This window comes from Rattus norvegicus, chromosome 8 (genome assembly GCF_036323735.1).
Source record: "Rattus norvegicus strain BN/NHsdMcwi chromosome 8, GRCr8, whole genome shotgun sequence".
In the NCBI taxonomy this organism is placed as follows: domain Eukaryota; kingdom Metazoa; phylum Chordata; class Mammalia; order Rodentia; family Muridae; genus Rattus; species Rattus norvegicus.
In genome coordinates this window covers 8,877,274-8,890,724 of record NC_086026.1, presented here as the reverse complement: position 1 = coordinate 8,890,724, position 13,451 = coordinate 8,877,274, and the positions used below count along the sequence as shown (strand labels likewise).

General features: G+C 39.0%; 1 protein-coding gene across 8 annotated transcripts in view; it reads right to left on the bottom strand.

Moving 5' to 3' along the window:
* The window catches only part of Gucy1a2 (guanylate cyclase 1 soluble subunit alpha 2), a 389,111-nt gene that overhangs the window by 283,598 nt on the left and 92,062 nt on the right, over positions 1–13,451 (bottom strand). For all 8 annotated transcript variants that reach the window (NM_023956.1, XM_039082127.2, XM_063266107.1 and 5 more), the window contains 1 exon segment: positions 7,755–8,473. In NM_023956.1, coding sequence (NP_076446.1) covers positions 7,755–8,473 — 719 coding nt within the window.

The window sequence follows — 13,451 nt, the reverse complement described above, 5'->3', positions numbered from 1 at the left end:
CTTGGGACCACAGGTAAGACCAACTTGTCTGCTGCAAGAGAGCTGCCTGGTGAAATCGGGACACACAGAGGCAGAACTCCTCTGGGACCTGGCACGTACTGTGTTTACCGGAAGTCCCACACACGCGGATCCCGGCCCGCAGCAGCTCTCTGCTCCCAGACCCCGTGGGAAAGAGACCTCACCGCCTGGTCAAGTGGGCACTCCTGAGGCTGCAGAGCGGAGGAGACCACCAACACTGCCCACCCCTGCCCACATCCCTGGCCCAAGAGGAAACTGTATAAGGCCTCTGGGCTACCGTGGGGAGGGCCCAGGAGCGGCAGGACCCCTGCCTGAGACACCGCCGGAACCTGAAGGAAACAGGCCAGATAAACAGTTCTCTGCACCCAAATCCCGTGGGAGGGAGAGCTAAACCTTCAGAGAGGCAGACAAGCCTGGGAAAACAGTAGAGACTGCTCTCTGCACACACATCTCGGACGCCAGAGGAAAACACCAGGGGCCATCTGGAACCCTGGTGCACTGAAGCTCCCGGAAGGGGAGGCACAGGTCTTCCAGGTTGCTGCCACTGCAGAGAGCCCGTGGGCAGCACCCCACAAGCGAACTTGAGCCTCGGGACCACAGGTAAAACCAACTTTTCTGCTGCAAGTGACCTGCCTGGTGAACTCAAGACACAGTCCCACAGGAACAGCTGAAGACCTGTAGAGATGAAAAACTACACGCCCGAAAGCAGAACACTCTGTCCCCATAACTGACTGAAAGAGAGGAAAACAGGTCTACAGCCCTCCTGACACACAGGCTTATAGGACAGTCTAGCCACTATCAGAAATAGCAGAACAAAGTAACACTAGAGATAATCTGATGGCAAGAGGCAAGTGCAGGAACCCAAGCAACAGAAACCAAGACTACATGGCATCATCGGAGCCCAATTCTCCCACCAAAATAAACATGGAATATCCAAACACACCACAAAAGCAAGATCTAGTTTCAAAATCATATTTGATCATGATGCTGGAGAACTTCAAGAAAGACCTGAAGAACTCCCTTAGGGAAACACAGGAAAACATTAATAAACAAGTAGAAACCTACAGAGAGGAATCACAAAAATCCTTGAAAGAATTCCAGGAAAACACACTCAAACAGTTGAAGGAATTAAAAATGGAAATAGAAGCAATCAAGAAAGAACACATGGAAACAACCCTGGATATAGAAAACCAAAAGAAGAGACAAGGAGCAAGTAGATACAAGCTTCACCAACAGAATACAAGAGATGGAAGAGAGAATCTCAGGAGCAGAAGATTCCATAGAAATCATTGACTCAACTGTCAAAGATAATGTAAAGCGGAAAAAGCTACTGGTCCAAAACATACAGGAAATCCAGGACTCAATGAGAAGATCAAACCTAAGGATAATAGGTATAGAAGAGAGTGAAGACTCCCAGCTCAAAGCACCAATAAATATCTTCAACAAAATCATAGAAGAAAACTTCCCTAACCTAAAAAAAGAGATACCCATAGACATACAAGAAGCCTACAGAACTCCAAATAGATTGGACCAGAAAAGAAACACCTCCCGTCACATAATTGTCAAAACACCAAACACACAAAATAAAGAAAGAATGTTAAAAGCAGTAAGGGAAAAAGGTCAAGTAACATATAAAGGCAGACCTATCAGAATTACACCAGACTTCTTGCCAGAAACTATGAAGGCCAGAAGATCCTGGACTGATGTCATACAGACCCTGAGAGAACACAAATGCCAGCCCAGGTTACTGTATCCTGCAAAACTCTCAATTAACATAGAAGGAGAAACCAAGATATTCCATGACAAAACCAAATTTACACAATATCTTTCTACAAATCCAGCACTACAAAGGATAATAAATGGTAAAGCCCAACATAAGGAGGCAAGCTATACCCTAGAAGAAGCAAGAAACTAATCGTCTTGGCAACAAAACAGTGAGAAGAAAAGCACACAAACATAACCTCACATCTAAATATGAATATAACAGAAAGCAATAATCACTATTCCTTAATATCTCTCAACATCAATGGCCTCAACTCCCCAATAAAAAGACATATTAACAAACTGGATACGCAACGAGGACCCTGCATTCTGCTGCCTACAGGAAACACACCTCAGAGACAAAGACAGATATTACCTCAGAGTGAAAGGCTGGAAAACAATTTTCCAAGCAAATGGTCAGAAGAAGCAAGATGGAGTAGCCATTCTCATATCAAATAAAATCAATTTTCAACTAAAAGACATCAAAAAAGATAAGGAAGGACACTTCATATTCATCAAAGGAAAAATCCACCAAGATTAAGTCTCAATCCTAAATATCTATGCCCCAAATACAAGGGCACCTACATATGTAAAAGAAACCTTACTAAAGCTCAATACACACATTGCACCTCACACAATAATAGTGGGAGATTTCTACACCCCACTCTCATCAATGGACAGATCATGGAAACAGAAATTAAACAGAGATGTAGACAGACTAAGAGAAGTCATGAGCCAAATGGACTTAACGGATATTTATATAACATTCTATCCTAAAGCAAAAGGATATACCTTCTTCTCAGATCCTCATTGTACTTTCTCCAAAATTGAGCATATAATTGGTCAAAAAACAGGCCTCAACAGGTACAGAAAGATAGAAATAATCCCATGCGTGGTATCGGACCACCACGGCCTAAAACTGGTCTTCAATAACAATCAAGGAAGAATGCCCACATATACTTGGAAATTGAACAATGCTCTACTCAATGATAACCTGGTCAAGGAAGAAATAAAGAAAGAAATTAAAAACTTTTTAGAATTTAATGAAAATGAAGATACAACATACCCAAACTAATGGGACACAATGAAAGCTGTGCTAAGAGGAAAACTCATAGCGCTGAGTGTCTGCAGAAAGAAACAGGAAAGAGCATATGTCAGCAGCTTGACCGCACACCTAAAAGCTCTAGAACAAAAAGAAGCAAATACACCCAGGAGGAGTAGAAGGCAGAAAATAATCAAACTCAGAGCGGAAATCAACCAAGTAGAAACAAAAAGGACCATAGAAAGAATCAACAGAACCACAAGTTGATTCTTTGAGAAAATCAACAAGATAGATAAACCCTTAGCCAGACTAACGAGAGGACACAGAGAGTGTGTCCAAATTAACAAAATCAGAAATGAAAAGGTAGACATAGCTTCAGATTCAGAGGAAATTCAAAAAATCATCAGATCTTACTACAAAAGCCTATATTCAACAAAACTTGAAAATCTGCAGGAAATGGACAATTTCCTAGACAGATACCAGGGACCAAAGTTAAATCAGGAACAGATAAACCAGTTAAACAATCCCATAACTCCTAAGGAAATAGAAGCAGTCATTAAAGGTCTCCCAACCAAAAAGAGCCCAGGTCCAGACGGGTTTAGTGCAGAATTCTATCAAACCTTCATAGAAAACCTCATACCAATATTATCCAAACTATTCCACAAAATTGAAACAGATGGATCACTACCGAATACCTTCTACGAAGCCACAATTACTCTTATACCTAAACCACACAAAGACACAACAAAGAAAGAGAACTTCAGACCAATTTCCCTTATGAAAATCACGCAAAAATAGTCAACAATTTCTGGCAAACAGAATCCAAGAGCACATCAAAACAATCATCCACCATGACCAAGTATGCTTCATCCCAGGCATGCAGGGATGGTTTAATATACGGAAAACCATTAACGTGATCCATTATATAAACAAACTGAAAGAACAAAACCACATGATCATTTCATTAGATGCTGAGAAAGCATTTGACAAAATTCAACACCCCTTCATGATAAAAGTCCTGGAAAGATTAGGAATTCAAGGCCCATACCTGAACATAGTAAAAGCCATATACAGCAAACCAGTTGCTAACATTAAACTAAATGGAGAGAAACTTGAAGCAATCCCACTAAAATCAGGGACTAGACAAGGCTGCCCACTCTCTCCCTACTTATTCAATATAGTTCTTGAAGTTCTAGCCAGAGCAATCAGACAACAAAAGGAGGTCAAGGGGATACAGATCGGAAAAGAAGAAGTCAAAATATCAGTATTTGCACATGATATGATAGTATATTTAAGTGAACCCAAAAGTTCCACCAGAGAACTACTAAAGCTGATAAACAACTTCAGCAAAGTGGCTGGGTATAAAATTATCTCAAATAAATCAGTAGCCTTCCTCTACACAAAAGAGAAACAAGCCGAGAAAGAAATTAGGGAAACAACACCCTTCTCAATAGACCCAAATAATATAAAGTACCTTGGTGTGACTTTAACCAAGCAAGTAAAAGATCTGTACAATAAGAACTTCAAGACACTGAAGAAGGAAATTGAAGAAGACCTCAGAAGATGGAAAGATCTCCCATGCTCATGGATTGGCAGGATTAATATAGTAAAAATGGCCGTTTTACAAAAAGCAATCTACAGATTCAATGCAATCCCCATCAAAACACCAATCCAATTCTTCAAAGAGTTAGACAGAACAATTTGCAAATTCATCTGGAATAACAAAAAACCCAGGATAGCTAAAGCTATCCTCAACAATAAAAGGATTTCAGGGGGAATCACTATCCCTGAACTCAAGCAGTATTACAGAGCCATAGTGATAAAAACTGCGTGGTATTGGTACAGAGACAGACAGATAGACCAATGGAATAGAATTGAAGACCCAGAAATGAACCCACACACCTATGGTCACTTGATTTTTGACAAAGGAGCCAAAACCATCAAATGGAAAAACGATAGCATTTTCAGCAAATGGTGCTGGTTCAACTGGAAGTCAACATGTAGAAGAATGCAGATCGATCCATGCTTATCACCCTGTACAAAGCTTAAGTCCAAGTGGATCAAGGACCTCCACACCAAACCAGACACACTCAAACTAATAGAAGAAAAACTAGGGAACCATCTCGAACACATGGGCACTGGAAAAAATTTCCTAAACAAAACACCAATGGCTTACGCTCTAAGATCAAGAATCGACAAATGGGATCTCACAAAACTGCAAAGCTTCTGTAAGGTAAAGGACACTGTGGTTAGGACAAAACGGCAACCAACAGATTGGGAAAAGATCTTTACCAATCCTACAACAGATAGAGGCCTTATATCCAAAATATACAAAGAACTCAAGAAGTTAGACCGCAGGGAAACAAATAACCCTATTAAAAAATGGGGTTCAGAGCTAAACAAAGAATTCACAGCTGAGGAATGCCGAATGGCTGAGAAACACCTAAAGAAATGTTCAACATCTTTAGTCATAAGGGAAATGCAAATCAAATCAACACTGAGATTTCACCTCACACCAGTGAGAATGGCTAAGATCAAAAACTCAGGGGACAACAGATGCTGGCGAGGATGTGGAGGAAGAGGAACACTCCTCCATTGTTGGTGGGATTGCAAACTGGTAAAACCATTCTGGAAATCAGTCTGGAGGATCCTCAGAAAATTGGACATTGAACTGCCTGAGGATCCAGCTATACCTCTCTTAGGCATATACCCAAAAGATGCCCCAACATATAAAAAAGACACGTGCTCCACTATGTTCATTGCAGCCTTATTTATAATAGCCAGAAGCTGGAAAGAACCCAGATGCTCTTCAACAGATGAATGGATACAGAGAATGTGGTACATCTACACAATGGAATATTACTCAGCTATCAAAAACAATGACTTTATGAAATTCGTAGGCAAATGGTTGGAAGTGGAAAACATCATCCTGAGTGAGCTAACCCAATCACAGAAAGACATACATGGTATGCACTCATTGATAAGTGGCTATTAGCCCAAATGCTTGAATTACCCTGGATGCCTAGAACAAATGAAACTCAAGACGGATGATCAAAATGTGAATGCTTCACTCCTTCTTTAAAAGGGGAACAAGAATACTCTTGGCAGGGAAGAGAGAGGCAAAGATTAAAACAGAGACTGAAGGAACACCCATTCAGAGTCTGCCCCACATGTGGCCCATACATATACAGCCACCCAATTAGACAAGATGGATGAAGCAAAGAAGTGCAGACCGACAGGAGCCGGATGTAGATCGCTCCTGAGAGACACAGCCAGAATGCAGCAAATACAGAGGCGAATTCCAGCAGCAAACCACTGAACTGAGAATAGGACCCCCGTTGAAGGAATCAGAGAAAGAACTGGTAGAGCTTGAAGGGGCTCGAGACCCCATATATACAACAATGCCAAGCAACCAGAGATTCCAGGGACTAAGCCACTACCCAAAGACTATACATGGACTGACCCTGGACTCTGACCTCATTGGTAGCAATGAATATCCTAGTAAGAGCACCAGTGGAAGGGGAAGCCCTGGGTACTGCTAAGACTGAACCCCCAGTGAACTAGACTGGTGGGGGGAGGGCGGCAATGGGGGGAGGGTTGGGAGGGGAACACCCATAAGGAAGGGGAGGGGGGAGGGGGATGTTTGCCCGGATACTGGGAAAGGGAATAACACCCGAAATGTATATAAGAAATATTCAAGTTAATAAAAAAAAAAAGAAAAAAAATAAGAAAAGGGGACAACATTTGAAATATAAATGCATAAAATATCCAATAAAAAAGAAATGTAAATATATAAACTATCTAATAAAAAACCATTACTTATGGTTTCCAGAAGTCATTTCTTCTTTGACTTATCATTGCAGACACTTCAGAACATGGGTAAATTATTCATTTACAAACTTCAGAACATGGGCAAATTATTCACTCAGTCAACTTTTTTGTTCTACAATCTTCTGTCCTGTACATTTTAAAAATCAGGGATCTCTCCAAATCACTTAGAATCCTGTGGAATAGTTCAAAATAGCTTTGTGTGCTATGATGAAGAGACTGAAAATGCATTATTGGAAACTAAATGAGTATACATACAAATATTCACCCTTAAAATTAACATGTTCTTCCCATGGATTACTAAAGTATATCACCAAAAAGGTAAAAGTATTCACACTGATTTTTTCTTATATTTCATATTGCATTACTCTCAGCTATTTTTTTAAAGTACCTGAGAGACAAATATTTGGAGGAACTCAACTATTTTCAGTTTTATTTCTAGTGTCTTTTTATTAGGTACTTAAAGTCTTATGGCCCAGATTTCCAAATGAAAATTTAAAAGATAAGAGCTCCACTAAATACTATGCATTATGTTCTCTCAAGTAGTGAAGTTGTTTACAAAGATAAGTCAATTTGAATACTAAAACTTAATGAGTCCATGTACAGCTTACAAGGGATATATTTTTCTTTTCCTTAGCACATACACAAATCATAAATGGATTGATCAGAGACTGAAATTTCAAAGAGATCATAATCAAAATAAAGCATATTTTTATTTTTTTCTTTTTGTTTGCTTAAAGATAAGCCAGACAACCCCACAACCTTGAAATTTCTCTCACAGTTTGGGTCAGTCCATGGAAATATTCATGAGTTGATAATGTTGGATTTTTACTGCGTTCTATCATTTTGTAATTGCTGTGGCTAGTATTAATAAGTGTCTTATTTTTATGTGGTGAAATAAATTAACAAATGAAGTAGACACTACATTAAAAAGCCTGGGAATACAGCCAACTATTTCTACATACATCCAGAAACCAGTTATCTTATAAATGGCACTTGAAGTTCTCTTGCCTAATAATCACAACTACAACCCATATATAATTTATTGAAATAATTATCCATTCAACTAGATGCCATCATGCATCTGGAGTACATGATTACTTACCTTATCTTCATTGTCAGTACCAGAAGCTTCAGGCTTTGTCCTTATCACAAATGGGGTGGACAATCGTAGCAAGACTCTATCAAAAGTGGCATTAACCTTTGGAGAGACGATCTCAAAACAGTCCTCAAACTTCAGTACTTTGTGATTGTCACATCGAAGTTGCTTTCGTAGGCCCTCTCCAAGTTGAAGGACCACCATGTTAGGGTCGAACATCAAATGGAATGGGAAGGTTCTGCAGAAGGTGTTGATACTGATTCTGAGGTCTGTAGGAATTTGGGAAGTACCTTGTGGAATGTTCTTTGTGATCTGAGTAGTCTCACATTCTTTGATAAGGAAGGTAAGACAGCTATAATTGCTTGGGGTTGAACCATCAGAGCAAAATTTCTCATTTTCAATTTGTTCAACTTCCACATTTAAGTGATAGATTCTCTTTCCTGCAGCCTTGATCATTCCCAGCATTGCGAAGCCCACTGTATGGTGGGGGTGGAAGTAGTGGAGTTTGAGAGTACCTTCAGGAAGCTCTTTGCATAGGAAAGATGGTGACTCTAGAGTGGCCTGTTTCCCAAATGAAGTCCTAATGTGTTCCAACAATGCATCGAAGCCATTGAAGAAATCCTGCAATGTGCTGCCTACAGCTCGAAGGACTCGCTCATTCTCATCAAAGCATATCTTAAAGAATTCCTCACCAAACCTTTCTTGAATTTCTTGGAACTTCAGTCCTAAAAGTAAAGGAGAATAAAAATGGCAGTACATAAACTGTATGTAATTAGCTATATATCTTTCAAATCACTCACCTAAAGAGTCAGCAATTTTGAGACAGAAAGATGGCTCAGTAGATAAGATGGCATAATCTTCCCAAAGAACACCTCAGTTGGTTCCCAGAACCTATATAAAGTGATTCTAAACAGCTTCTAAATCCAGGCCCAAGAATATCTGACTCAGAATTTATAGTTTCATGCCTACACACAGGGAAACACATACACATAATTAAAAATAAACACATTTATTTTGAGGGGTGAACACTTTTTTAAAGTGGTAATAGGTGAGTGAAATAAAAGAGATATTTTCCAGAGTCCCCAAATTTCCCATATAGGTTAAAATTTTTGGCTTATTATGTATCAGTTTATTTATTTGTGTTTAAATTACTTATTATATCTTTATTTAGGTCATAAATATACAGGTCATAAATATCAAGAGATTTATTCATTTATTTTAGGTTTTTCAATTTGGTAAAGATTTTCTTTTTTAGTTATTCACTTTACATACTGCTCACTGCCTGCCTCTTGGCCACCCCCTTATACAATCCTTCCCCTGATTCCCCCTTTCCTTCTCCTCTGAGTGGGTGGGGACACTCCTTGGTATCACCCACTTGGCACATCCAGTTCTATGTGAGGCTAGGCAGAAACTCTCACAGAGACCAGACAAGGCAACCTCGCTAGAAGAAAATATCCCACACACAGGCAACAGCTTTTGGGATAGTACCCATTTCAGTTGTTCAGGATCCACGTGAAGACCAAATTGCATATATGTTATATATGTGCAAAAAGGCCTAGATCCAGCCCATGTATGTTCTTTGGTTGCTGGTTAGTCTCTGAGAGTCCCAGTTTAAATTAGAGGGGTTTTTTTTTCCAATTAATTTGCATGTGTCTAAGATGTTGAGAAATTATTGAAGGCTTGTTGTTGCTGTTTGTTTGTTTGTTTGTTTTTTAGCTTTAAGAAGACTCTATGCTGTTGCCAAAAATTAGGTTTGGAACAAAAATATGTAAAAAGCATGAATATTTCCAAATAGTCTCACTGCCCCATACATGCACACATGCATTGTATAGATTTCCTTATCAGATGTCTACAATGGAAGGACCTTGCACATTGTGCAATGACTTTACCCTGACAAGCTCTGATCACGAAGAAGAGTGACCATAGTTCATTCTAGATGCTAGGGTATTATGATGATTAACATATTACCATTATAATATCTTCAGCATATTTTTATTACCTCAAACTCTATTTTCTTTTTATTCCTCTCTTTCTTCCCCTGACTCACAGAGAGCTTTTTAAATGAAAATAATCTAGAAATTAATTTTCTCTTTATTACCTCACTATTTAAACAATACAAATTATTTTTTCTTAATGATTTTATTAATAGTTAGAGGACATATAGCACATATGCAAAACTAGATGTTCATTAAGTGGGAAACACCTATCAAAAATAATATATAGTGCATGTGTGGGGAAAAGCATCAAGCTATTCACTGGAAATAGTAGAGTGTTTATTATAGCATAACAGGGTAAACCATGAAAATAAGATAAACTTTAATAAAAAGAATATAAAATTGTAGAACTTGAAATGACTTGTCAGAATTATGGACACCCCTGAGAACTCAGAGGAGACAGCTACTTTCTGCCCACATTTCTGACCCAAGAGGAAATCCCCTATTCCTATCTGTGACCCTGGGCACAGGGACATAGAACCAGTCAGAGACAGGACCCTTTGGGTTTCTGCCTGGGCCAAGAGCTGAAAGACAGTCAACAGGAGCATCTACACACCTGAGAGAAAAGACCACCTTTTCTGCCCCAAGTAAACTGCCTGGTGGATTCAGGACATAGAAAGGCAGAAGTCCTCTGGAACAAGGCATTTGGGTTTCTTCCTGTGCTCAGAATTAAACTGAACCAATCCCACAGCAATCTCCACCCAAATCCCATGGGGGAGAGAGCTGAACTCCCAGAAGTGCTGACCATGCTGAGACCACAACACAGACCAACACTTCTGTCCATATCCCTGGCCCAAGAAAAACTGCATAGTGCCTCTGGATTCAGGAATATAGGAATAGTCTACAGCAGGAACCTGCTGGTTTCTGTCTGTGCCCTGAACAGAACTGAACTGTTAACACAGCTCCCTGCACCCAAGTTCCACGGGAAAGAGAGCTGGACCCTCAGAAGCACAGACGGTCCTGAGAACGTAGAGGAGACAACGACTTTCTGCTCACATTTCTGACTGAAGAGGAAATCAAGAGTGAAATCTGTGTCCCCCGGGCAGAGGGACCTAGGAGCAGTCAGGAGCAGGACCCTTCAGGTTTCTGCTGCACCGAGAGCTTAAACAAGGTGCCAGGAGCTCCAAAACACCTGATAACAGAGATTTCTCTTCTCAGATCCAACTGAAAGAAAACATGTCTATAGGAATGCTGACACACAGGCCTAGGGGAGGGTCAAGCCACAATAAGAAAAAGCAAGACAAGCTAATACCAGAGACAACCTGATGTCAAGAGGCAAACACAGCAACCTAAAGAAAAGAAACCAAGAGTTCTTGGCATCATCAGAGCCCAGTTCTCTCACAAAAGCTAATAATGGATATCCAAACACATCGGAAAAGAGAGATTTAGAATTAAAATCACATTTTGTGATGATGATGATGGAGGACTTTAAGAAGGACATAAATAACTACCATAAAGAAATATAGGACAATAAAAGTAAACAAGTAGAAGCACTTAAAGAGGAAACACAAAAACCCTTTAAAGAATTACAGGAAAACACAACTAAACAGAAAAAGGAATTGAACAAAACTGTCCAGGATTTAAAAATCAAAATAGAAAAAAATAAAGGAAGCAAAAAGAAAGACAACACAGGGGATAGAAAACTTAGGGAAGAGATCAGGAGTCTCAGAGATGCAAGCATCACCAATAGAATACAAGAGATAGAAGAGAGAAAACATCGACACAACTCTTAAAGATAATGAAAAATTCTCAAAGCACCTAACCCGAAAACATTGAGGAAATCCAGGTCACAATGCGTAGATCAAATGTAAGGATAATAGGTATAGAAGAGTGAAGACTCCCAACATAAAGGGGATAAAAATATTCAACAAAATGAGAAAAGAAAACTTACCTGAGCTAATCAAAGAGATGACCATAAACATTCAAGGAGCCTACAGAACTCCAAACAAATTGGACTGGAAGTGCAATTCCTCCTGTCACATAATAGTCAAAACACCAAATGCACAAAACAAAGAAAGAATTTGAGAAGCAGTAAGGGAATAAAGTCAAGTGACATATAAAGACAGACCTATCAGAATTACACCAGACTTCTCACCAGAGACTATGAAAGCTAGAAGATCCTGGGCTGATGTCATATAGACCCTAAGACAATACAAATGCTAGTCCAGGCTCCTATATCCAACAAAACTCTCAATTAACATAAATGAAGAAACCAGGATATTCCATAACAAAACCAAAGTTATGCAAAATCTTTCTACAAATTCAGACCTTCAAATGATAATAGATGGAAAACTCCAACACAAGGAGGAACACTACTACCTAGGAAAAGCAAGAAAGCAATCTCCTTGCAAAGAAACCAAAAGAAGAGAGACACACAGACACAATTCTACCTCTAACAACAAAAAATAACAGGAAACAACAATCACTATTCCCTAATATCCTTTAACACCAAGAGTCAATTCCCCAATAAAAAGACATAGAATAACAGACTGGACACATAAAGAGGACCCAGCACTTTGCTGCATAGAGGAAACACACCTCAGAGACAATAGAGATACTAGCTCAGAGGAAAAACCTGGAAAACAACTTTCCAAGCAAATGGTCCAAAGAAAAAAGCAGGAGTAGCCATTTTAATATCGAACAAAATCAACACCCAATCAAAACTTATCAAAAAAGATAAAAAAGGACACTTCATATTCATCAACGGAAAAATCCACTAAAATGAACTCTCAATCCTAAATATCTATGCTCCAAATGCATAGATAAAAGAAACCTCACTAAAGCTCAAATTACATACTGTACCTCACACAATAATAGGACATTTCAACAACCCACTGTCATCAACGGACAGATCATGGAAAGGTAATTGAACAGAGCATAGAGAAAGTAAGAGAGTCGTGAACCAAATGGACTTAACAGATATTTATAGAAAATTTCATCCTAAAATAAAGGATATACTTTCTTCTCAGCACCTCATGGTACCTTCTAAAAAATTAACCATATAATCAGCCACAAAACAGGCCTCAATAGATACAAGAAGATAGAAATAATTCCATGCATCCTATCAGATGACCATGGACTAAGGCTGGTCTTCAATAGCAACAAAAAGGACAGAATGCCTACATATACATGGAAGTTGAACAATAGTCTACTCAAGAATAACTTGCTTGTTTCTTTCTAAAGAAAGAAAGAAACTAAAGACTTTTAATGAAAATGAAAGTACAGCATACCCAAACTTATGAGATACAATGAAAGCAGTGCTAATAGGAATTCTCATAGCTCTGAGTGTCGAAAAAAAAATTACCAATTTTACAGGTCACCTGAAAGCTCTACAACAAAAAGAAGCAAATAAACCTGAGAGGAATAGAAGACAGGGAATAATCAAATTCAGGGCTGAAGTCAACCAAGCAGAAACAAAATCGATGTACAAAGAATGAAGAAAAACAGGAGCTGTCTCTTTGAAAAAAATCAACAAGATAAATAAACCCTTAGACAGTCTAACCAGAGGGCACAGAGAGAGTCCAAATTAACAAAGTCAGAAATGAAAAGGAGACATAACAACAGATCTGAGGAAATTCAAAATGTCATCAGATCTTACTACAAATGTCTGTATTGAACAAAACTGGAAGATCTGGAGAAAATGGACATTTTTCTAGACAAATATGAGGTAATAAGGTAAATCTGGAACAGAAAAAATATACAAACAATC